This window comes from Ischnura elegans, chromosome X (genome assembly GCF_921293095.1).
Source record: "Ischnura elegans chromosome X, ioIscEleg1.1, whole genome shotgun sequence".
Taxonomy (NCBI): domain Eukaryota; kingdom Metazoa; phylum Arthropoda; class Insecta; order Odonata; family Coenagrionidae; genus Ischnura; species Ischnura elegans.
Genome location: NC_060259.1, coordinates 81,019,067 through 81,046,185, shown reverse-complemented (window position 1 = coordinate 81,046,185; position 27,119 = coordinate 81,019,067). Strand labels below are relative to the sequence as shown.

Genomic DNA, 27,119 nt, shown 5'->3' with positions numbered 1-27,119 from the left:
TTTGTGCTGTGACGGTAGTACAGTCATTTGGTGCCCAGGCCATTTTTCAAAAAACTTTCAACGTCGCAAGTTTGAAATTTTTGGAATCACGACATTTGTGCATGCGGAATGTGCTTTTATTGACAATTTTTTAATTAATCGTGTGGCTATTAACCATCATTTGTTATATTGTAGGTTTAAAATTAGGAAATACTTCATTTTGCTAGAGTTTGGGATTACTCGTTGGTTGATAAAATTATTTTTATCGTAAGTACGTGAAAATTGTCTGCAGTAACGGCAGTACTCTCAGTTGGTGACAAGGCAAGTTTTCAGAAAGTGTTGCAAATATTTTTTCGTGAAGATTACGAAAAGAATTCATTGAAAGTGTAAGGGGATAAACGTGTATACCATTGCTGTATCTGTTCCACAGCTTTTCGTGTCTCTAGCGACGACATAGGAAGTCTGATTCATTTTGGTGCCGTTTACTTCCCAAAAAATCTCATCGCTAGTTTTAGTTCTCGGCAATCAGAGTCATGCATTTCGCAGTTTCTCTGCCATTACGCTGAAAACGTGGAGGCTCTCAGGCTCGGAAGTACTTGAGTAATTGCATGTGGGATGTAATCCATTCTCAAGCAGAGAAAAAAATAATAGCATCCATCATTTGCGAACGTGGCATTTTCTGATGCTAGCAGAATTTCTTTCGTGACACTTATCGTTTTTATCGTCACATAATGACAATACGTACTAAAATTGATGTTCACACGTTAAATTTAAATGCAGAAATAGATCTGCTTTTCGAGCATGCTGCACTTATCTGCAACGTCTCTAGGCTGTTAGAGTTAGGTGATTATTTTTATGACGCTTTCAGAGTAGATAATTAGACATGCACTTTCGTGGCTACCATTAATAATGGATGTGTAACTATTTAAAGAACATTATGTCAAAATAATCGAAGCTAAAGCAGTTGAAATTGAAAAAAAACTTTCAAACTTTTTGAATCACTTCTAATATCTCTATGATCGCAGTAGATGGTGAAGAAATGAATGTGAGTAACGTTGACAAAAAGAAAAGTACTGACAGTTTATGACCAGTGATGGAAAGATACTTGAGAAACCCTCATTCAATAATAGTGATGGAACTGAAGTGGCTTAAATCACTTCGATTAAAATACGGTGGCGGTCAGAAAAAAAAGAGCCACCCAGGTATTCTTCAGAAAGATGAAAATTTATGCGTTTTAAAGTGTTTAATTCTACCTGATGGGCATATTTGTAATTGCAGTCTATGTATCTTGTAATAATTACAGAGCGAGGCACTGAATATAAAAGTCATCATTTGAAAATGAAATAAAAAAATAGAACTGGTCAAAAAATAGAGGCACTCAAAAGTTGCTTGAAAAACTCAAACAAATCAACAAAAGAAGTCCTTTTATTGCATTAATGGTTCATTACTTTGTGGGAAAACCCTTATTTTTCAAAACAGCCTTAATTATTCTATCCAGAGACTCACGTATCCAGATACTCACGTATCCAGAGACTCACCTCACACTCACTCACTCACCTCACTTGTCAGCCTAAGTGTCTAAATTCATCTTCCATGTGGAAGTATCATGTCTTTTTGACTTGCTCCCATAGTTTATCATGATAAGTATATTTAGAGGCGTCAATTTTCTTATCAACGCTGTCCCATAAGTTTTTAATAGGATGCAGATCAAGTGACTCCAGTGGCCAAGCTAGGATCATCATTTTATTCTTGTAAAGAAACTGTTTCACCACCTTCGCAGCATGCCTTGGATCATTGTCCTGCAAGGATTTCTATTAGAGTGTAGACACTTACTCTATATATTGTATCATAACAACCTGTAGAATTGTACTTTTCAGCATTCAATATGCCGATAATGCAGTGTGTTGGAACCACACTATACCACGACCAACAGCCCTAAATCATGGCACTGTCCTTTCCATGCTTCACAGTTTTAACTGTGTACCTAAGAAATTTCTCCTGGTTTGGTAGACGTCTAGCATACATTTTTCCATCAGAAGAAAATCTATCACACTTTGATTCATCAGACTAAAGCACGTTGCGCTACCAAAAATCTTCCTTGTCACTGTGGATTTTAGCAAAGGCTAATTTTATCTCTTAGATATGCCCACTTTGAATGTGTGTTTTCCTCTTAGCACCGCGACCGTACAACCGTGCAACCGTGCTATTATGCTGTGTTCTTCGAACAGTCGATCTAAACACATAAGCTTCATATTTTTTGGATAAATTTTGCTTTATATGTGATGCGGATATGAATGGGTTCTTAACGACTTCCAAGCAAATACGTCTATCTGCATCAAAGATAATCGGCGAGATGGACCGCGGTTTTCAGATGTTAGCTTTTGTTATTTTGATTGCCGTAAGGCATAATAATGCACTTTCGAAAGATATTTAAGTTCCCAAAAATTTTGTTCATTGGAATTCCTCCTTTCCTTATTTAACAGATGACGTGACGCTAATACTCAGTGGTTCGATTTTCCCGCCCCATCTATAATGATACATAATGTGAGAAATGTAAAAAGTCAGTAGTATTAAATATTTGCCCGGGACACGCGAATCTCTTCATTAAAAAGGCATTATTTAAACCGGCACTTTTATTTTGAATAAAGGGAATGGTGCCTTTCACAACTTGTCTTTTGGACCAATTCTTGCTCATATCTTCTGAATGGAGATGCCAGCTGATGCGTGCTTGGTGTCCGAAAGATAAGCTCTGAACGATGAAAGGGCTACACGCGCAGAAGGGCAAGAGCAACTATGGTTCATTCTTAAGAAAACAAGTAGGATCTATTTTTTTGACCGCCACTGTACTTTCCCTAAAGTATAGAGTATAGCTTGGTTATAATTCTTTTAAGGGACCGCTCAATTATTGACACAATATAAGAGTGGCACTACAGAAGGGCTATTGAACTAATTTATCAAGAACACAGGAGAAATGAAAAGTTAAAATTTTTCATGAAATACATACTTTAATGGGATTATTGGTATGAATACAAATAAGTTCTTGAGTAATAGTGTTGTGCTATATAAATTTTGCGCAAAAAAGTAATCAAAATGAAGTATTTTTATGCAACGAAGGCATTATAATGTTTAAGTAAGGGCACAATACAGTATGCTAATAAACATTCATATAAATACGGGGGGGAAGGTCGTATCCAAAAATAGACGTGTGCGTGACTAATGAATAGGTCCGCGCTGCACTATGTTGTGAATCTCACCCATTTTCACCTTTTTTTACGAAGGTTACTTTGATGCTTGGGGCCGAGTTTTGTTGTCGTTATGTGCGAGGTTTTGGAATCAATTGACGATAAAGACGAGGTTTTATCAATGCTTTACCTTTAAGTTGTGCGAGAACGAATGACGTTATATCCGTATGTTGTGAGCATGGCAGCCTTCTGGTGATTGTGGGTTTATGATTTTTTAACTTCAGTAAAAGATGCAGGTGGCTCGAATTCAGAGATCAGTGGCCCTATCCTGATTGCTTGATGTTCAAATCCCATTGAATTAGACTAGGATGTGCTCTACTCTCGCCCATCAAGCCAACCCTTCATATCACAAACTGTGCGATGTTTTAATAGGATGTACAAGGGTTGGTCGGAAAATGAGTAATCAATAGTGAATGCCGACAATAAATTAATACCATTAAACCTAAAAAATGGCACAACCTATGGAACAACCGACACAAGAGCCGTTCTATTAAATAGATCGGTAGATCTATGGGCCCAGAGGGAATTACATGGACGACATATCAATGACCTCAATCAACCATATACTAATAAAATCTCATCAAACAAATTGTTGCCACTGGGGGAGAAACCGAAGGGTTCATGCTTGCAATACAAGACCAGGTTATCCGCACTAAAAATTATGCAAAGTACATCCTGGGTGATAAAGGCATAACAGATGACAAATGTAGAAGATGTTTTCAAGTGTCTGAAACATTTCAACACATTATATCTGGCAGTAAGATGTTAGCTAATACAGAATATTTAAGTAGACATAATCAAGTTGCAAAAATTATCCACCAAAAACTGGCCTACCAACACAAGTTAATAGATACCAAGACCCCATACTATGAATACCACCCCGAAAATGTGCTTGAAAGCAGCGTATTTAAAATTTACTACGATTTGCCTATGCAAGCATAAAATTTTAGTTACTATTAGACCAGGTATAACGTTGATTGACAAGAAATATAGAACTTGTTACATGGCTGATATTGCTGTGCCACTGTCGCATAACATCGAAAAGACAATAGCCGGAAAAATAAATAAGTACAAAGAATTGGCAACAGAAATAAAAAGAATATGGAATATGGGACAGGTTTATATAGCTCCAATTGCTATCTCAGCTACCGGTATCATCCAAAAACATATACAAAACAGTTTCAAAATACTCAACCTTCATCCAAATACATACATCAAATTACAAAAGGCTGTATTAATTTCAACCTGCCATATCACGAGAAAATTTCTCAACGCAATTCAACAGATAAGAGTTACCTCGTTGGGAAGCCGTGCTCTTTACACTAAAACAACTGAGTGAAAACTGAAGAAAATTAAAGGATAATAATAATAATAATGATAAGAATAATAATAATTCTTGGAATGTAAACCCCTATTATTTGCTTCTTTACTCAAACGCTTAAATCCCCAGATTTAATGAGGCTCCTCTTTCTGAGAAATGCTCCCTTCATCTAGGCTATCTCACTGACTTTATCCTTCTTGATTCGTCCATCAGCGATAAATCGGCTACCCGAGTAGCAAAATTAATTCACCTCCTCAAATTTATGATTTAGAAGTTTCAAGTTCGTCTTCGTTTCTTCTCCTCTACTGCGTATCAGACCTTAGTTTTCTTTGCATTAAGTTTCAGCTTATATCTAACCGTTGCCTTTTCCATAACTAATAAGATATTCTTCAGATATTTCTCTATATAAGCTATAATTGATACGTCATCTCCAAATCGCACTGTGGTAATTTTTTGACCGTGGATTTTCACTCTAGGTGCATTATATTTAATGCCATAGGTAGCTTTCCCTATGAACACAGAAAATTACAGGAACACGTCGCACTCTTGCCTCATTCTTTTCTGCATTCTTTCTCATTTGCAGCTGGATCATGATTTAATCGCAGGTGTTTCTTCATTTTATGAAGTGAGGATTATTCTTCAACCATTATAAAACACTCCTATTTTTCAGGATTGCGAGCATTATATTTCACTGATAGTAAAAACTCTTCGAATGTAAACCTATATCATTATAAACTCTAATTTTTTTCCAGATTGCGAGTCTTATATTCTAATCCACATTATCAAAAGCCGTTTCTAAGTCCACAAATTAAATGATACTTGTTTGTTCATTTTCATTCTCTCCTTCACGAGCAGCCTAATGGGCAAATATTGCTTTCCTTTTGCCCTTGTTTTTATTACGAATTAATCTGCATGCAGAAGCTCCTCTGCTTTCTTTTCTATTCCCCTGTATATGATTCTTATTAATATCTTCGACACGTTTCGTTACACTAATGTTCGTGAAATCTTTACATTTCTCCGCTCTCTTCTTTGTGGGATAAGGAATGATGATGCTCTTTACGAAGTCCCTTCGTATGTATTTTGTTGTGTACTTGTCACAGATTGTTTTGTACAGCTAGTGTCATATCCTTGCCTTCATTTTAAATAATAACAACAGGTAACAATAGACGACCGCAAACATGCATGTCCTGGTTAAGGGTAAGCTACCCATTCGGGACTCAAACTCGCGGCCCTCAGTTTGGCAGGCAAGAACTGTAACCCGCCATCACCGAGGCTGGAAATGACACTGTACTGACACTCAACTCTTTTAAGTGGTTCCTCGCTATCCAATAGGCAACTTCCACTTTTCCACGTGAATTCTGCACATCTTCGCAGGTATAATTCACCCATATTTCTATAGATTATCTCGCATTGTGACTTACGTCATTCCATATTTTCTCGTAGTTAAGTTTCCTCTCTTCAGTTTTTATATCTCTGTACCCTATCTTCTTTCTTTTATGAGCTCTGTAGCCAAATCCCTGATCTGTGGATAAATTTTGACAGCTTTTCATCTCGCAAAAATTTATTTTGCGGCCTTCTATCTTTATGTTTTACCATCTTTGGTCAACCTATGTTTTGATAAAATCGTCTCCTATTTTATTCTCTACTGCTTCTTGAAATTCTAGCTGAATTTGAACCTCTTTCATATTTGCTACTTACCACTCCTTTTTTGCAGTTCTCTTCAATTCGTTTAGCTATAGGTGACATTTCATCATCACTACATTATGGTCGCTGTGGAAATCTAGCGCGGCGTAGCTTTTGCAGTCCTATGCCCTGTTTCTAAAATCCCTGCTTCGCCGAAGTATAGTGTATTTGAAATCTTCTCACGTCTCCTGCAATTATTTGGGTGTATCTTCTTCGGATTTGTTTTTTAAGTGAATCGTTAGCAACCACTAGCTTGAATTCATTTGAGAATTACAGTAATTTTTCTCCTTTTCCATTTGGTCTTCCTAATCCATGCTCTCCGGTTATTATTCCGTATTAATTACAGTAGATTCCGGTTAATTGGGACATACCGGGACTTGTGCAATTTGCCCCAATTAAGCGGCTGCCCCAATCAGGCGAACTCTCTCGTATATGGGCATAAAAAACTTAGAAATGGTAGAAAGAAGACTAAATAATGTTTATAATGCGACATAAGTTTATTAAACTATTAATTTGATTAATAAATCAGCGCGTTTACTTAATTTATTATCATTTTTAAGAATTACAACAAATTAGTTGAAAATATTTTTCATAGCCCCTGGCGATGCTGAATGAATGTATTTTACTAAGTCTTATTAAATAAAAGTCCTATCCTCTATCCTATTGGCATAACAACAAGAGCTTTCAAAATAGGGCAAGAAGGGGAACATTTGTGAAAAATAAGAGTAAATCAAAGGTGGAAAATATAAAAAAGTAGTGTTCTGATAACAAAAAAATTTAATTTCGTCGCGAGTATAGAGTCTATGTCGCCGACTCATGGCCAAATAAAGCGGCATGCTGTCCCAATTAAGCGGAGAATACTCTGGAATATTCCTCTATTGGGTTCTGTTCTTCAAGATCTGCCCCAAGTAACCGGTGGACCCATTAAACGGAATCTACTGTATTACTATTTCTCCGAAGATAGCGTTCCAATGTCATAGAACAATATAATTTTCTTCCCCTCTTACCTGCTTGATTACTTCCGCGATATCATCGCATAAGTCATCTACCTCTTCATCTTCATAGTCCGTCATTGGCATGTAAACCTATACCACTACTGTGTATACCGGTTTGGTCTCGATATTAACCATTATTGTTCTTTCATTTTACCTCAGAAAGCATTCTGAACGCATTATAGCGCTCTTACAGAGCAGTATCCCTATTCCCGCATTGCCATTTGCAGATGCAGTGCGTATAATCCTGTACCTCCCACTCCGAAAGTCTTCCTCATATGGCCACTCCATTTGGCTGATTCCTGTGAAACCCTTATCCATTATTTGCATATTCACCTTCAGGTTCTCCAGTCATCCGCAGGTTCGAAGTGTTACATTTCTCTCCTTAAATCCTCATCGCATTTGACCAATGTAGCACCTCGTGGATATCCTATAATTTTTAAGTGTTCAAACTCGAATCTCAATACTAACAGTTATTAGGTAGGTAGCCTCTCAAATTGCGATGAAAGGTTACATTTGGCACATTCCTAGCTCGTATTTACTCCTTTCGTAGAGAACTCCAGCGCTTTGGACGCCAAAGAGAGCTTAATTAGAGTTGAGTAACATCTCCTTCTTTGAATTTCTCGCCTGAGTGCTCACCGGCAACTAGAAAAAATCTTGAGTGTAACGCTATCAATGTTTTATGCATTATTTACCATCGCCGGAGTACAGTGCAAGCTGATGAAAGTAATTCGGAGGGAAACAGATGTATCTCGTTTAGAGCCGTGCACATGATGGCACAGCAGTTCATTAATTTTTCTCTCAAAGCCATCCTACTATTCACATTACGGATTCAAGTATGTTAAACTAAGTAATGAAAATGTGTTTGTCCTCCTTTCCAAGTTGAGACTTCAAGTAATTGCGATATCAAGTAATGACATAAAGCTGATTGTTTAATATTGGTTTATTAAAAGTTGGAATTAAAAATTTGAATTAAACTTTGTAGGGTTAACCAAAAATATTTTAAGTGCCTATTAAAATATTTTCAGTGATCTTTGCAAAGTTGTATTCTTCTTTCAATTCCAAAGTGGAATTTTTTCACGTAGTTAAGCCTGAAGTTATAAGTTCAATTAAAATTTAATGGCACTTATCTACAAGTACTTAGATTCCATGCACATGAATTTCCATGAGACTTTTTTTCTCATGGCAATTCATGTATATTTCACCGCCTGTTCACGCGGCAGGATTTTAAATATTTCACTGAAATTTCACTTCGCAACCGATTTCATAATGCGCGTTTTAAAACTAAAGTTATTTAATTTAAATAAACGAATTTAGCATCGTAGACGACACCTATCGAGGTTGCGAAGCAAAATAAGGTCATCAAAAAATTGGGATGATTCAATTCCTATGTTTTATAATTACCTCTTCTACCAACTGTTTGAGCCGACAGGAGCGCCATTATCTTGTATATAACGTGATTTGACTCCAACTGCAGCATGTAATTGCTAATTGCTCAAAAAATAGCCTAGTTTTCAGCCTAAATTTTGTTTATCATAATTAACAACGTACAACAAACATTAATAGTACATAAAATATTTTACTGTCTAGCAAATTTCTCTTTCTTCAGATGGGAATCCACGGTAGTAAATTTTGCGCAGTCTTTTTCCATTCGAAAGCGATGGAAACAATTTCGGATTAGAAATCGACGTGAAAAAGTTTCGTTTTGATTTTCGTTCGTTTTTCAGTGTACCCTTGATTTTCCCGCCGAAAATGTAGCTTGCTTCCTGATTTTCTAGCCTTCCTATTCTCGCCGATCTAAACTCAATGATGATTCAAAGTATTTGTCTGTACTAATTTAGGCTAGAAGTGTCCTCTTCCGCTAATCAGGCATCGCTATATTTCGCGTGAAAACAATTCAGGGAACATCTGACGTGTCAGTGGAATACATTTCTCTCCAGCCACGAAATTTGAGGAATTTAGTTGGAGAGATATCTAATTGATATCCAATAACTTTAATGAAAGTTATTGGATAATTGGGTAACCAGTCAAAGAACTAAGGAACGATTTTAAATCCATATACATTCAATAACTCAGCAATTATTTTGCTTAAATAACCCATATTTCTAACTGTGGAAGTGCCCTTGCAGCAGAGAAAAAAATTGTGATTCTGAAATGCACTAATATTTCATATATTCTAACGTTGACTTGCTTTATTAGGGAAGATTTTGTTCATTTGGGTGCTATTCCTGAGAAATCAGGAATATAGAAAAGACTAAGTCAAAATCAGGCAAATATTTACAGCAAATGTCTAACTGTCTATATTGAGTGCATGTACTAAATTTCATCTCGATTTATATTTAGGAAGTGGACCAGTGGTGTCAAGAAGCCGGAACACCGTTCCCGCACTGGCTAAAAAGGATATAATAGTCAAATAACACTGTTATCAATTTTGTTGCCGCAAAATTTCTAATATATACATTCGTTTCATAAACAAAAAATGTAATAAAATGTAAACAATAACTTGTGATAAACAAAACACAGAGTAATATTTCACTTTCAAAAAAAGTTAAGGAGTGTACGTTCCAGCACTGCTAATTTTGCCATGACGTCACTGAAGTGGACGGTATAATTTTAGAAATGACGAGTGAATTAGTGAGGTGTTTTTCTAATGGTTTGCACTCATCTTATAGGCAGGTTGCTACAAAACGAATAGACCAGATTGAGTTTCCTTGAGTTTGAGATAATAAGAATGAGCGATAAATTTTATCCTCTTTAATCCCAGTGCATCACGTATTATACATCTGGTTTTTTTATCATTTCCTGATCTAAGAGTGTCTCCAAGTTCTGAGTGCTGCTTGTATCGTATTCTATACATTTTACGCTTGAACATACTCTGCTGTTTTCCATCCCCCTCTTGAATTTCAAACGTGGTTGATGACGAAAGACTCCGGTTTTGGTATTATTCTACAATGAGTGGCATTAAGAAAGGTGAATACTATTTATTGATACTATTTTACTTGATTTCAATAACATGAATTTACATATTTAACATCAATACCATATAAATATGCCATTTATTTTTGTATGCATAAATCCCTTTTCTTGTGATTGTTTAATTATTTATACGTGTCATAAGTGATGCGGAAATTATTGCTAAATGATTTTCGCTAAAATATTTAAAACGTTTTTCGGAAAATTATTATTTTTCAGTTCCATTTCTCTAGAAAAATGAGGTTATCCAGGTGCTTATTCATCACGTGAATGTAATTTTGAGTAATATGATGACTGATATTATAACAGGGCTTTGTAATAGAAAATTTTCAATAAAAAGTGTTCTATGATTGATTATTTAAGCCTTAATTCAATTACTAGGCCCCAATTAGCTTATTTAAGATTTAAAGCTGAAATTTATTTTGCCTGTAGCCTATTTCGTTCGATAATTTACCTCTATACATTACTTAGAGATGACATGTAGTCGTTCGTTGTCACTTTTTATCAGTTCCTATACTCATTTACGAGCTAATTTGACTGCACGCTCAATCTTTACAGTTTAAGGGGCCGAAGTGGGACGAAATGGTGCATTATTAGTCATAAGCTAAGGATATCGCATAAAAATTGGAAATTATTTTTGTGAAGTTCTTTGTGAGTTGAATCCTTTAAAGGCATTTTCCCAAGGCGTACCAGTTCAAGACAGCCTCATTTCGAGCAGTCAGTGGTGAAACTATGCATTGCGTGCTCATTTGCAACCTTGCTGCAATTAAAAACACCTAATTCACGATTTCAACGCGTGGAATGTTCGTAAAGGAGGCTATTTGTTTCGGTGGGCTGTTTGAGAGAGATTTACGTGCATCTTTATAATGCAAGTAAATCTCTCTCAGAATTTCTTGGATGGATAATCTCATTGGGTGGTCGTAGTGGATTTCCTCTTAATATTGATTTAAATTACGTGATGAAGCGATTCAGTTTAAATGAGTACCTTTTGTTCAGCCTTTTTTGTTCGTATTTACCCTCAATCTCGCCTAAAGTATCATGCAGTAAATTGTCGAATTTGAAGTGAAAAATAGATGAAATAGGGCTGAGTGAGAATACAAGAGGACCAAATAACTTTTTCATAATTTGGTATAAATTTGTGGGCGATGAAGGGTGGCTAATTAAAAAAATTGTATAACATCCCCCTTTTATTGTTCTAAATGATTAAATCCGCACTCATTGATTAAACCAGAAAGTTAGTTTGGTAAGGTAAAGATAGAGCTCACTCCTAACTAGGTTAGGGGCGTGTGAATTTCACACACGTAGGGTAGGGGTTTAGTTCCTTTCCATGGACTGCCTCGCGCTTCAAAGACTTAGATTTTATGTGTCCTAAGACTTCACCCGGTATATGAACCCGGGACCCCTAGATCGGCAGCCAAGTGCTCTAGCCACTAACATACCACTCTCCCCACTTAATCCGCCATAAAAAAAAGTAATTCTTAATACCTGTGGCGTGGTGTGATGGCTGACGGCAGGATCGGTCTGGGTTGCTTGGGGGCCCTCATCTGGGGCACATAATTTGGCCCCTATCGGGGGATTCGGGGCACATAATTAGGCCCTTATCGGGGGATTCGGGATTTCGTGCCCGAAAATGGATTTTGACGCTATTCTGTCTCTTAAAAACAGAAAAGTTAATATGGAAATAACAATTTCGTAAGAAAAAATGCTATGAAAAGTGAGAAATTCACAGCTTTTAAATTGCAATCGTGTATTTTGGTTCAATTATCAATTTAGTGACACTGTTCCTTGAAATTGTGCTGAAATATAAAATACCCCTAAAATATCCTTTCTGAATAATCCTTTCAAAATAAAGCATCGTGTTCTCTTTTATCTTCTGATACCTTTATTTAACTTATTTTTATGTGATCTTTTTACTATGTAAATAAACGCAGAATTAAGTAAATGCAAAAAAATTGGTTCAAGTTATTCGAGACTTCGTTATTGCACCTATCGTATACGTTTCACGATAGACGCGAGCGTGGTGGGGCTCCCCTCAGCTCGGAGCCGTCGGCTATTGCCAAGCAGCCAACTTGGCGAGACCGTCCCTGGCTGACAGTGACTTTTACGGTCGCCTCAAACACCTGTGCATGATAAAATTGGTAATTCTTCGTTTTCAATTGCACCCCAGTAGCCGTCACTCTCTCGATGAAATTATAACGTCATACATCATCAGCTGTCCTGAAATCAGTCTACCAGCAGTCATTGGAGATCCGTTGGCACCTGAATCTTGGGATTATTTCCGTCTGCATCCGCGAGAGAGCGGTTTTCCGCCTTTGATTGGAGCGACAAGCCCCGAAGAGTTGAACACGCTGCACCCGATAGTTGGAATTTGGACGATCGCCAGATTCCTTTCGATCCTTTCTTTCAGAATTAATAGTGGCACGTAGTTGTTTTTTCACCATTAATTGGGCTATATTTTTTTACTATGAGTGAATTATTTTAGCTTTTACAGTGCTTTTTATACTGACTCTCTATTCCTTGAATACCCAGTTGTAAATCCCGTCCCATCACGTTGAATCTCAGTATTTTTGCTCAATATCTTGCTTCAACATACACACAAGTATCATCTTCTCAGTTGGCATATTTACTTCATCATTCAACCCTGATTCATCTCGGAGTCTGGTATTGGCAAAATAAGCTTTCGATTACCCCCGTTCAATATGAAAACTTCATCGAATCGAATGAAAGCTTTATGGTTTATAGAATAAATCTAAAGGAATATCGAATAAATCCAAACAGCGCCTTGAATTATCAATTGCATATCTTTGTCGTGTTGAGTAAGTGGGATATGTTTATGATGGGATTATCTGCATATTGCTTTGGAGAATCTGAGACGCGGGCATAAAAAGCTGCAAAAATCTGAGTTAAATCTTAGAGTTGTAGAAAAATTTTAATCGCCAACGCAATCACAAATTTTGGAATCTTATGATTTCATTTTGGCCAAAAATTTGAGTAACGGCTCAGGGTTTTTAGTGGCTGTAATTGGTTGAAAATGGGGTAGGATATTTGCATACCTTTCCTTCAGTCTCCGCGAAGTCGCGTCCAGCTCGCGAATTAAATCTTGAATTAAATGATTTAACTATGGCATTGTATGGCTAAGTATGTATTAATGATAGCTCAGTGAATGGATTATTTCTTTGTCATTTATTATTTTTAGAAGCGAATCATTATAGATACAGCAGTGATTTTAGACCGACTTTCTAGCCCTCGAGCAACCAATTGTAAATCCCATTTCATCCCATTGAAATATCAGTATTTGTGTTCCATCTCTTACGTCCAAATATTATTGTAATCATCTTCTCAGTCGGCTTATTTTATTCACCCTACACCGTTTCATTACGAAGTTGAAATTGGTGAAATACCCATAGCTATGTGCAATAAATTTACATCCACACGAAGCTTGTTTGGACATTGCGTATTTAGTATTCGGAAAGACTTAACCCCTTCCACTTTAAATCTATTTTCTGAATATCGTGCTCCTATCCTCTAGCTATTTTTTCTGTGCTTTTTTTAAATGGAATGGTAGATAATAATTATATTTTTAGTCTGTTATCAACGTGGAACAGTGAAATATAAAGTAATCATTATTTGATATTGTGAAGTATCTAGTTAAAAACATCGATAATACAACTATCGCTCCTCGCATTAAATCATTTTATTCCTTCCAGTACACCATATTTCATGATATGTGGGTTCTTAATGCACATCATAGATGTTTTAACATGGTTAAACTTCAAAATATTTATATTTTTCCCATAAATTGCGCTAAAATCATGAAAATCTGATGAAGAGCTATACTTGTCATTGCGCGATTTGGCATCGGATGTTCATGATTGGATGTTTATGACGAGCTAGACTCGTAATTTCAGCGCAAGGACCATTTGTTATCTCCTCATCCAGCCTCAGAGTTGCGCTGGCAGTCGGCCAGTGGTACAAGCATGTGGTACTGTAGCCAGGGGATGAGGACCCAGGGTGGGCCCCGACAGGGTTAAAATCACCGGTGCCGTAACCCAGTACCTTACAGGCCAAGCGCACACGGTGTGACTGTTCTACAACTACAGTTGCAACCAGTTGACCGCGCAACTGTTTTGCCACCTCGGAAATGTATTAGAGTTTGGAGGGGCTCACGACGCGACTGGTTTTTGGCGATTTGAAACCAATCTGAAACCAGCCACATACAACCGTGATCCCGCGGTTGCAGTTGCGTCTCAGACTTCATTTGCACCAGACCACCTACTGTTTTGCTGGTGTTTAAACGACCGTACATTGACAATCTCAACATTAGTGATCACGAACTCAACACGAAGCCCGTTGGAGCAGTGAAAGCATGAAATTCTTCAATACAAGAATTGTTCAAGAAATGCTTTAAGCTTCCTATCCGACTGAGACAGCTCTCTAGATCCTACGAATAGCCTAGAGTTCACATTTTTGCTGAAAAACGGGTTAACTGTCTCTGTGCCCTCCGCCGTCTTCTATATTGATAATAGTTATCCCTATAAGGTCAAAGAGATATTTATGCCCCAAATTTTTTAAATCATCTCAAAATTAAATGAAAATATGTATTATTGTAAGAATTGGTTCTATTGAATTGTATGCTATTGGCTTCTTGTTTTAAATTATTTTTGTGCTTTCCTTTAGTTATTATAGTTTACTTATTTTTAAGAAATTTCAATTGAAATGCTGTTTACGAAGTAGAAATTTGATATTTTATAACAAATCAATGAGAAGATCAATTATAACAGGACTTTACGTTTATCCTCTACGTGTACCTAGCCTGTGGAGTTAGTAAGAAAAAACACGCTTTTGTGCGCTTTTAATTTTCACAAAATTGGTGTTTTTATGTCATGTGACACATATGTCCCTATGGACCGTAAGGGAGCGAGAACTGGTATTATTTCATGTCCCAGACTGTATCTCAGAAACTATTAGAGGTATCGCTCTCATATAAATGTTTTTGGAAACCACGCATCAACAGTAGCCTAAAAACATATTTTTATGCAATCTAATGGCTGCAATCCTTTTGGACCTTTAAGGGTTTTTAGCAGCGCCTTCTTCGTCTGAGTCTGTCATAGTAAGTGCACATGGCCAAACTAAGGCCTTAAAAACGCCTATCGAATTAAATAAACACTCCACTGATTTTACAATAGACTCAAAAGATCCACAACCAGGCCTTTGTCAGTACGCCCGTGCGCGGACAGAAGTTTTGTTTCAGTTGGAAACTGGTTGCAGACGCAACTGATTTCCTACTGTAGTCACAATATAGTCACTCCGAGTGCGCTGGGCTTAACTGATATGCCCAGTCATCCCGGGGAGGGGTTTTGTCGTGAGGAGAAAGGAAAGAGACGCCGCACAGTGGGCTAGAATCGAAAAAAGCTGGCCAAAACCGCAAAAACGATTTTTTGAGCGAGGAAGTTGAAACTTCGCATACATATTCTCAAATAAATTGTGCATAACTTTCCATATTATTTATTTCCTATGTTTTCAGGTTAACAATATATGGGAGATCAAAGGTGAAAAAGTTTATCGAAAAACGACCAACCTCGATTTTTTCTGAAAATTGACAAATTTTTTCCTCGTGCAGTTGTTTCATGAATAGTTTTATCGACAAAAATGTTATACTATCTTAATTGACACTTTTTTATTTCATTTGAAGGGATTTGAAAGATTTTTTTCCAGCAATAACCAGAGATATATATGACAAAATGGCGGAGCCTGTTTTCAGCCCTTTTTTTACATAAACGTAGAGAAAAAGTAGATATTACCCAGGAATTCCGCCTAGTGACTAATACCACGTCGTTCTATGAAGCTTCTACATTGTGGATCTAAAGTACAACCTCGCACCAATCTGCAACCCCGAATTTTAACTCGTTTTTTGGAGCGTACAGTCAGAGCGAGCGGAAAATCTGAAATGCCATGGATATAATCTTAACACCAGTTATGAGAGAGAGATCCGAGCATACGATTCCATTTACGCGATTGAAATTATCGTAGCAGAGTCTATATATATGAAGTTTCCAAAAATGGTTCTCGATCATACCGTGTTTCGAATCAAAACGTGCATTTGGGAGCCCGCCGACGCCTCCGGGGTGATGGATGGAAGGAGTGGGTGCCTCGTTCAGATTACAATCGTTCCAGCGGTCGTCCTAACGATGGTCGGCAGAACTAGTGGTGTGAACGCATATTCAGACAATAATTTCGAACGTTGCCAATTTACGAGATCAGGCGCTGCGAAACTGGAAGAGGAAACTACAAGAGAAAGTCAAAAAGTTTGTGAAGCTCCCATCGCTCCAATTTGTTCATGGAGTTGTCCCAGCAAGGAAGATTATGGGCAGAGGAAGAATTAGACATTAAATAAAAATTGAAAACAGTAAAATCTTAACCATAGATCCCGCAACAGCTTTTCTAACCGTCATCTTCTCCTTCACTTTAGATTTCAGCTCTGCAGGTCAGCAAAGGTGTCACCGTCATAGTGTGAATGCACGATAGTTCCTACGATTGGCGCACGATCGCAGTCTTAACGAGGCAATAGGGAAATACCAACGCCGTCATCGGGGCGACGTGGGACCTTACTAGCGAAGCCATACTTTGGTGTCTGTAGGCAGTGATTCTTCCGGGATTTCTTCCACGTTTATCCATTTTGCTGGACAATGTTTCGCCAACGTTTCAGTTGGCTTCCTCAGGTTCACTGGCGAAATATTGTCCAGTAAAATGGATAAACGCGGAAGGAAACTCGGAAAAATCTCTGCCTACTGTCATAATCTCCACGAAAGTCTACTTGGAAACATACTTTGATGTATCTATGGATGGGGCAGATTTTTCTATGGGAAAGGAAATTCTTTCAATTCTTCCGTAGAACAGTGATCTTTTGTGACCACCCCTATGTCCATTCCCATTCTGCCGACTTGGCTTTCACGTGATGCCGTGCATTGGATGCGGCGATCGCCATCTCAGTGCATTGTGTTCAGCAATCAAGCAGCAACGGTGTCTGCAAAGGGTGCCAACCACGGAGCACGGTGACGCTTGGGGGTGAGACGGTGGTAATCTACATGAATATTGTACGGAAATTGCTTATTTCGTATTCAAAATAATGTAACTAACCTTTTGTATTACCCTTATCCAGCTTCAGAGCAGGAACGAATCAAATGGGGGCGGGAACAAATGGCCTGGGCCCTGGGAAACCCATGAAGCATGAGCCTTCCGCCAAAATAGAGGACAATCTCACAAAATCGGAAAAATAGAAAAAAAGCTATAATTTGTATGGGAATTTGAAGTTGAGCTAGATTGCATTTGGTTTACATGTATTCTTCAACAGGGACTTTAATAAATGTTTAACACTGCTGATAAAAAGCACTTTATCCGTTGGCGTTGTCAATGTAGCTCTGAGCGCAACCATAGGCACACAAAATGGTGCGTCGGAAGCACGAGTAGCGCGCGCGGCTCTTTATGTATTGAAAAAGACGAAGACCTCAGTTTGGTACATCTGTGCATATAAAAGAGGATGTCTGTTTGTCTGTCTGCTAAGCGTTTTCATACAGCCGCACGGATGGCTACCAAAAGTAGTATACATTTGAATTTTATCCTCCCAAAGCCTATAGTGAAACTTTTCGTATCGTCCAATGCGTCCTTTGCGTCGTTTTCTCGTTACCGTTTGTTACGTCACATCGTACAACTTTTGCGGTGGACATCCTGCCGGGTAGGCACAACCCTTGACACGCTAAAGGGGGAAACTTTTAAAATAATACGATGTGACCATGAATTCCAAGCTCCAAGTTTCCCACTTTTTTGGGTACCATCCTACCCGAGCAACGCCGGGTAACCTAGTTCATAACCCTTAGCTACTGGCGGGGGTGATGGTAGAGCCCCAGGCTGTTAAATTTGTTGTTTGCTTCCAGTGTGATTTGGCAACATCGCTCAGCTACTAACCCACATAGCACAAAATATCTTCTAGATGTCTACAAAATATCTAGAACGTATTCAGATAATGTCTAGAAAATATCTTGTAATATCTTCTAGATATTCTGTAGATATCTGAATGTCCGCTTTTCTGATATCTACAAGATGTCTTTGAGAAGATATTTTCTAGACATTCATATTCAAATTGGATCCATTGGGAAAATTCAGGATAAATGACTAAAATATAATATTTTTTGGTAAAACAAGAGTTTATTTTCAACTGACAGCCTACTGGTGGACCAGCTTCAAGTCTACCCCCCTTCCCACTAGTTGCACCCCACCCACCAAACTGGTTTTTGTCAGTCTGTCTAACTCATGTGAAGCGTAAACATTGTGCAAAGTGATCTGGGGAGTCGGTATGTCCCCGCGCCACTAGTTGAGCTATAGATACCACGTTTTTTATGCATTGAAGTAATTACCATTTTAAAGTGAAGTGGTGCATATTAATTTATTTTGCAAATGAAAAAGCAGGAGCAATTTCCACAATTTTAAAATTTATTAATACTACCGGTTTCGCTTTTCAGCATCATCAGGTATTGAAATATGCTGAAAAGCGAAACCGGTAGTATTAATAAATTTTAAAATTGTGGAAATTGCTTTTGCTTTTTCATTTTCATTATGTCACGTTTCCACTCCATCTCGCCTGAAACCTCAGATTAAATGTATTTTGCATTTTGTTATAATAATTGAATTATGAGGTCCCAGGACCTGAAAGAAAGGAAAAATTAAATTTGATTTTACGTTTTCACAAAAAATGCAAGTTTTTTATAAAAATATGAAAAAATGTTAAATATTGAAAGTATCAAAATTTAATAATCTACAACTGTTGAAAAAAATTCCAACTTTCAAAAATGAATGGTGGTTTTTAAAAAAATATTATAGTAGTAAAGTATAGTATTATAGTATTTATAAATAGTTATTAAGAAATTAAATAAATAATTTTGGATATCTGGTATGTCTCCATGCCAGGAACGATTAATGATTTTGTTGAAAATTGTGTTACTTGCATTTTCTGTTATTACGTTACAAATTGCAGCCTTCTAACAGTGGCCCTCCCACCAAAATGGGTCCTGGGCCACCCACACCCCAAGTCCGGCCCTGCCTCAGCGTCGCGCAGGCCGTAGGCCGGTGATACAAGCATGCTGTGGTACAGTAGCCAATGAGATACTATTCAATCTTTTTTCCTTGCAGGTATGGTGACATGGTACCCAAGACGATTGCCGGTAAAATCGTGGGAGGTGTTTGCTCTCTCAGTGGAGTACTGGTGATCGCTTTGCCGGTGCCTGTTATCGTATCCAACTTCAGTCGCATCTACCATCAAAACCAGCGGGCCGACAAGAGGAAAGCGCAACGGGTACAGTACCCATATTATGGAGTTGGCAGCCATGTAGCAGTTTCCATTGGACGCGAGCAATCTCTAACCAAGCCAGATTTAAATAATAACCTCCCCACCCCCAATCCAAGATTTAAAAAAAACTCCACCCCCAAGCTTCTCATCATTGATATCATCAGAACCGCAATCCCGAGGTTCTCAACCTCTTTTGGGGGGCTGCCGCGAGTCATTCGACGGCTCCGGGAAGTCCCCATTTGACCGCCATGCACGAGAGCCTTGCAGGGGCGTTTGACCGTCGCGCAAAATCTGTTTCTTCTTTTTCCCGCGCGACGGTCTTGCGTCCAGCAGTTCCCTCGTGCATTTACAGATCCTCCCACCCCCACTCCCATCATGATTTCTCCGTCCCCTCCCACTCCTCTTCTCTGTTTCTCTTCTTTTTCCTTTCTCACTTATTGGAATCCATAGGTCGCCTTGCAAAACACGTAACGTATACTACTTTTTCAAAGTTATGACGAAAGTGCTGAGCAGGCATGTCTATCCTTTTTTTCTTTTCTATTACGTTTCGATATGACCTGTTTTACATAGTGACTGCATAGCTTCTGTACTGTGGCCTTGTGCGTAAACTTTATCCGGCGTGTTCAGTTCTGCTATTACCAGCCTTTCTTGTATTTACCAAGAGTAATCCTTTATGCTCGGCTATTTTTCGTTGACTTAATCGCATGATATGTTTTGGAACTTATTTGTGAGCTGTTAATGTTACCCTCTTATTTATCCCATTATGATATTCATATTTGCGCCGTAATAATGCATGATCATAGCATACCTTGAATTGGAATGCTGTTATTCAATGCTATCCTGTTTAAACCCCAACAGGTGTATCGTACATAATTTTCTCATCAAAGCTGAAAAACTATGGCTACATTTATTCATTTCTTGGTCGATCTATTCTTTCCTATGATTAAATTACTCTGAAGTGACACGCGCTATAACTAGAAGTTATCTTACGACTTTTATTTGCTTAAGTATTTTATAGCGCTTACATTTCTTTGCTGCCCTCTTTATGCTTTTTCACGGATCATATTAAATGTAGCGTGAGAAATGGACCATTGTTTGTTCATTAAAACTCGATATTGCATTTTCAAATCTTGCGTTCTTTTAAATAGATATATTTTTATATTATTACGCGTAAAATAATGATACTTTCAGTTTAGGTCTAACGTCTTATGCTCATTCATTATTGCACTTGTATGTGTAGCTTAGTCAAAATATGTATGGCCAGTAGAAGTAGAACTTAATGCAGAGAAACATTTAATATTGCATCTACATAGAATGACGTAGCATAATCAGGAATCAATATTTGACTGTTGTGCACTTTTGTATTGGTTTCAATTTTTTTCCGTCGTTTGTTTGCTTTAGAATCCTTATTTTTTGGTCTTAATAGTCGTCAAGAAATTGTAAATTCTGTCTATTAGGCCGTAAGAACTTAAGCAGGTCAATGCTATCTATAATCAAATTTATTTTCGATGACATTAATTAATTTCAACAATTTATGGTAAAGAGGACGACTCTGTTGTCAAATATTTTAGCTGTCCGTTGTCAAATTCAACTACAGCAAAAGGGAAAATCATGTAGGAAATGACTGCAGATAACCCTACGGCGTATATCTACGGAGTCAATCGCTTGAACACGCAAGGCACAAAATTACCATGTGAATGAAACACCAATGTAGTTTTAATGCGCAATGGGAGCGTCGCGATTACTTTCTATAATGAGTGCATAAGCGTTGCTGCTGCATCCCTAGGCATTACTATCCCGCCGTTGGCACACCTTTGAACGCTAGCATCTAAAGTAAAAACCCACGCGGTAATATCCACCGTTATTTTGTAGGTGACTCCTGTTTCTATGAAAAAAAGATGCAAGCTTCTGTTTCTTTAAATTGTTCGACTTCATTCCACCAAGTCAACCTTAATCGCAGTTTCTATTGTGCTTCAAAGGATAAAATGAAACTCCCTTTCTACCTAAGGAGCTAAAAGTACCCCTTAAGATACCCCTGTGAATCTGTTGGGGTAAAATTTGTCTTTTTCTTCAGGACATATGTTCGATGATTCGAAAGTTTACCATGGTCTTGGGATGAACTCTCGACCATTAATTAGGAAATTTTTGTCAATGTAATAATAAAATTGCGTCATTTTTTTATTTTGGTGGGATATTTTCGGATAACTGCTCGTATTTTAAGAAAATTTAGCTCTTGACAAGATAAAGGTCACCTGCTGACGGGCATTATCGCTCCAGATGAATAGGATGACTTCTTTTTTGCCCTATTTGAACTGAAATCAAGATTTGATAAACGTAGGGAATTCAGTGATTAACTAGTATTTACATCGCAATTTGCCAATCGTACTTTGAAAATTCGAATTTAAAAATTCAGTGATCCCCCCTAATAAGAGAAAAAAGATCTTAAGAATTATTTTAATATTTTCTTCTATTTTTAAATTTATTATTTTGCAAAAAAATATTACTGTAGCTTTCTCTGCAGAACAAATTTTCTCTTCTTCACCGTTGGAAAACTACTTGTTTTCATAGTATTTGGTTAATTTTTGCATTAGCTCAAGATTTGATACGATTTTTTTGTACATTATTGAATTTATCTGCTCTGTTTCTAATTGAAATAATTACGCATTAATTTTCCACGTTCTATCTAATAATGCATGAATTCACTCATTATATTCTTTGCACTTTTTCATCATAAGCATGAAATATAAAGTTAAATATACATTCACTTATTTAAAAAATATTCATATTGCTTTGCACCAAGTTATTAATAAAAATGTGTATTTGTGTGTTATATAGTGGTAGTATTGTTTTAGTTGGAGTGTTCTTCTGTAGGTGAATTTCGTAATATCTGTGACTTTCTCTTCTAGATCTTCTTCTTCAAGTTTAGGATTACCAGGTGCTGGTAACCAACTATCATCTTTATCTTCAGTCTTTGCGACCGCACTCACATACACACATTAGTGCAAGTGAACCACATAAAAATTATTGATAATTTATTTTCCGTTAAATGCTATGACCGAACATCACGCACTCACAGCATAAGTACTATGTATTTCAGGAACGATTCTCATCAGTGACTACCTTACACTGCCGAGGGTAGTATTCATTCATGGAGCACAATTATCACTCACCGAAAAATACACATGCCACATGTTTGACACAATTTAGAGGCACGTAGAGCTTTCAATTCATATCATTCTTATTTATTCCTTGAATCAGTATCTCTTCGTGTCTTTGTCTCTCAGTAATCGTTAAATTTATCGATAATTCTTTCTCAGAATTTCTTTTTCCTTCATAATTTTCTCTCTTCCATCGGGATTTCCAATTTCCCCGTTGTTTCTAAATCATAATGGACACAATTGATAACAACTGAGCTAATTGAAAGCGAATTGGTATCCATTACTTCGCACGAATCGAAAACATTTTCACCACATTATATTATTTCTGAACGCATCGAAGACAAATTCCGACAGTCTTTCGTTGGTTGGATGTGCTTTGACGCTTTTAATCGCTTTTCTTCAACTCTTTATCTAAAATACTAACTTGTACTGTAGGTGTTTTACTTTAACAGTCAATCTTTATGCCTATCCAAGTACCTATCAGTGCCTAAACGTCCAATGCCTTCTAGGGATCCGATAGAGTTAAATTTTAGCATTCACACATGTAGAATCCTAAAATACAACCTCCTACAGTTTGAAAAGTAATGCTTTTTGTAGCTTAAAGTAGTTGAAACTTAAAAAGAGAGAAAATCTCCTTTAATATACCTTAATAAATATTGTAAAAATACTTAAATAAATATGCAAAACTTATAAGAATTATTTTTACTATAAACACGATAGCCTCGCGGAAACTGAAAGATTACAATTATTAAGATTAGCCCTTCGTTTATTTTATTTCGCCATGGCGGCCCTTAAAAAGTTGTTACTATCTCTTAAGTACTTGTTGTATTTAGTTATATGCAATGGCTATTTAGTGTTTAAATTATTACTACCATTGATAATATTTTATTCGTGCTAAAAATTGAATTTTTATTGGAACGCCAATGGAAAGCGGATGAATACACTTGTAAATTATTTTAAAAAGTTAATCGGGGTTTCAAACGTAATGAAAGTGGATTCATTACTAGATATTTTAATTGTAAAGATGTAATAGATTTATATTAACGCCACAGTAAAAGGAATTATTTTATTTTTTCATACTTATCTATACATTTAGCGGTATCTATACTCACAGTATCTTGAAACTATGCATTATAAAAAATCCCTGACGATAGCCAGTGCATTAGAACCTTGAAAAATGAATTGGAACGAAGAACAAAAACATTGTATGACTTAGCTGCCAAATTATGGCGGATAAAAAAAGAATTTATTTTTAGTTGCTGGTAATAATTAGGAGACAAAACTTTTTTTAATATACCTAACATCGATTTTTCTGAACCTTTTCGGATAATTCAGTTTCTCATGCGTGTACCCGAAAATCAAGTTGGTTTTCCATAGTCATCTGTTTTTTTTTCAAAAACATTCATTAATTTCATCAATAATGATCCAGGGTTCAAAAAGTAGATTTGTATTTTTCTGTCTGTTGCCCTTTAACTGTAGTCGTAAATATTTAGAAGTAGTTTTACATTTTATATCATTTCGAGTCGAAGTATTTACTGTAATTTTTTAAATTAAGTAATTGCGTCCTACGATATGTTCGATATCGATCATTAGAAATCTTTTTTTGCAAGCTCACCTGTTTTTTTAAACTTGATAATTGCATTTACTTTTTCTTCTTACGTTAAATTTCACATATACTTCTCTACCAAAAGCATTTGTTGAGAATGAGTGAGTGATCTATTGCTATAAATTCAATTTTAAATTTGATACTGCTAATTCCTTTTGTTTTCCATTGAATTCCTCAATTTTATAATGAATACGCATTTTTTCATAAATTTCCTTCTTAAATTTAGATTATTTGACATATTATAATAAATATTTTTACATCTGTAGTTTTAGAAACGTCAGCTATCACAATTAAACAGAGTCATTCCGATGAATTTAGTCCACATATATAATCATTTGTAAACAAGTAGTCGTTTAAAAAATAACTTAAGAAGAAGAAAAATATATTATTTCCTTCAGTTACAGATCCCACATTGTTTGATGAAGCTCGCTGTTACAAATGCTATACGTTTAAGCCTTACTTATAATTTACAGCATTATTCTCAGAGATAATTTTTTAAATCATTAGTAAACTCTTTGTGAAACATTCTCCCCCAGTGTCCTAAGAGCCACATATTATTGTTTTTGTACTAGGTCTAAATTGTAAATAGCATACCTGCTCACATCAATCTAACTTGGCGTTTACTGAGAATACTTAATGTCATTTAAGGTTAAACCAATACCATCATTTTAATATAATGGGCATTGTTCCGGTTGAACAGTTTTCATTAATGACTAAATGAATATGCGTATTCTCGTCAGCTTTGACAAGTCTTTGATGTGAGCAAATCATTTTGAAAAATGGCGTCCTCATGTTACGCATTGATAAATATAATTAAGTATTCAGAAAATTAGGTTTTATACTTATTTCAAAATGTTGAGAATGAATTATTCTCACTCAAGTGTAAATTATATAATGGGTGGCAATTTTTAATACTCTTGACACCGTACAACCCTTAACGACATAGAGTCAGGTGCCTATAAAATCTCATAACTCATCAGAACACGAAAACATTTCCATATTTTCAATTGATAAAAATATTCTGAATATCTAATTTTGCCATGTATACAAAATCAGAATTTTGCTCACCCTGAAGCGCGAACTCACTCTGCTCTGAACAATTCGAATGGCAAACTTTTTAAGTTTTAAGAAAAGAAAATTTCCTTGGTGCTTTCCTACTTGGAAAATTTGTTTTTGACCACTGTTTTGGCACTTAATGTTCATCATGGTAATGATGTAAGTGTCAAAAGCTATTGGCGAAAATTAAGTGTCCGTGAAGAATGTACCGAGTGAGTTATCTTTTCTTATTTCGTGGTTCCACAAAGTTTGACCGCAAACGTTGAAGTGTCCTTTGTCATCGTTTGCTGGAGCATCGCAGGAGTGAGGGCTTCCCAATTGATATTCCGCCTAGAGGCTTGCTTAGAACGAGTCACTTCACGATCAAGGCACCTGCTCATTTGCTGGGACGTGTTTTTCTTTGCAGAAAGCGCGTCTGGCACGCATTCGAATTGCCAAGGCGTCCTCTGGAGCCGCTTTCGTCAGCAAAAAGAAGGCGGCGGAAGCGAGACTCGCTGCCCAGGCGTCCGGCGAAGAGATGGATGACAATTATCGCGAAGAGGACATATTCGAGCTTCAGCATCACCATCTTCTGCGCTGTCTAGAGAAGACCACAGTGAGTAAAGCATTACGAATGTTTGTTCTCTCCCAGATTCGTTTCTCTCAAGGCAGCGGCGGGTTTAAGAGACCGCTTTCCTGAGATTCCTGGAAATGGTAATTGCGTGGTAGTGATAATGAAAGTAGTCATGAGGTACGATGGCCCGATGAAAACAATCGAAGAATGAAATGAACGAATGAACGGGAAGAAAGTTAAATAAAGGCCTCGGATGAGTTACTCAGGGATCATCAGCCATTAAAATAAGTCATTAATCCTGTCTAACCCAGAGCTGCTTCTGGGAGAAATTAAATTTTAAAACTTCTCATTTGAAAAAAGTCAAAATTTTCTACTCAATCATAAAAACAATCATTACTTTGGCAACAACATTAAAATTTACAGCTCAAAATAACACGTAGTTTAAATCTTTCATAGAACTGAAAGTGCATACATTATTGGTGTGACTCAGAAGCAACATTTGCTTATAATGGATGAAGGATGTAAATGAGGGAATACGAAGAATTTTGCGGATACAGGAAGCGGAATGGAGACCTACGTCAAAATAATCTTCGGATTGTTGACTTATTACGATGATGAGTAATATGATGGCATGATTTTGCAGTACAAGTTGGTGCTTTTCAAGTGTTACGAAAATAAGTAAACAGAAAAATTCATGCTATTGTGTTTAAAAAAGCGATAACTTGGCGTAAACCAATTACTACATGAACATTAGGAATATGGACGGATTAATTACCAAATTCTCTGGTATTTTATCCGTCCGTGTTGTGGGCAGGTCGGCTAAATTTAATTACTACCAGTTGCATACATCTAGCCAATTTTGGGCTGAGGGATGAAGTTTTAAGATGCCACCCTCGGAGCATTTACAAAAGCTCCATGACGCGTAAATCTTTGTAGATTTCTTGATCTCAATGTCAATCCGTGCTCCAGAGAATAAACGTCATCATTGCATGGAGGTGTTAAAATGGGTTATGGTCACAGTTACGTTATTTTATTCGAAATAGCGTTTATAAAAGTATATATTTTTGATTAAATCTGCATTTCATCAGTTAATTTCTATATGTGGATCAAATTATTGATAGTTAATAATTTCTTTAAACTGCAAGGTATCGTAAAAAGAACTTCTTTGCCTAAAGAAATTTAAAACATCGAGCCAAATTATTGTTATTATCTTGTA

At 36.8% G+C, this 27,119-nt stretch overlaps 1 protein-coding gene across 2 annotated transcripts in view; it reads left to right on the top strand.

The window, feature by feature from the left end:
- The window catches only part of LOC124170540 (potassium voltage-gated channel protein Shal), a 540,815-nt gene that overhangs the window by 477,773 nt on the left and 35,923 nt on the right, over positions 1-27,119 (top strand). For both annotated transcript variants that reach the window (XM_046549335.1, XM_046549334.1), the window contains exons 2-3: positions 19,374-19,536; positions 25,757-25,945. In XM_046549335.1, the coding sequence (XP_046405291.1) occupies positions 19,374-19,536; positions 25,757-25,945 (352 nt within the window). The remainder of the gene's footprint in view (positions 1-19,373; positions 19,537-25,756; positions 25,946-27,119) is intronic.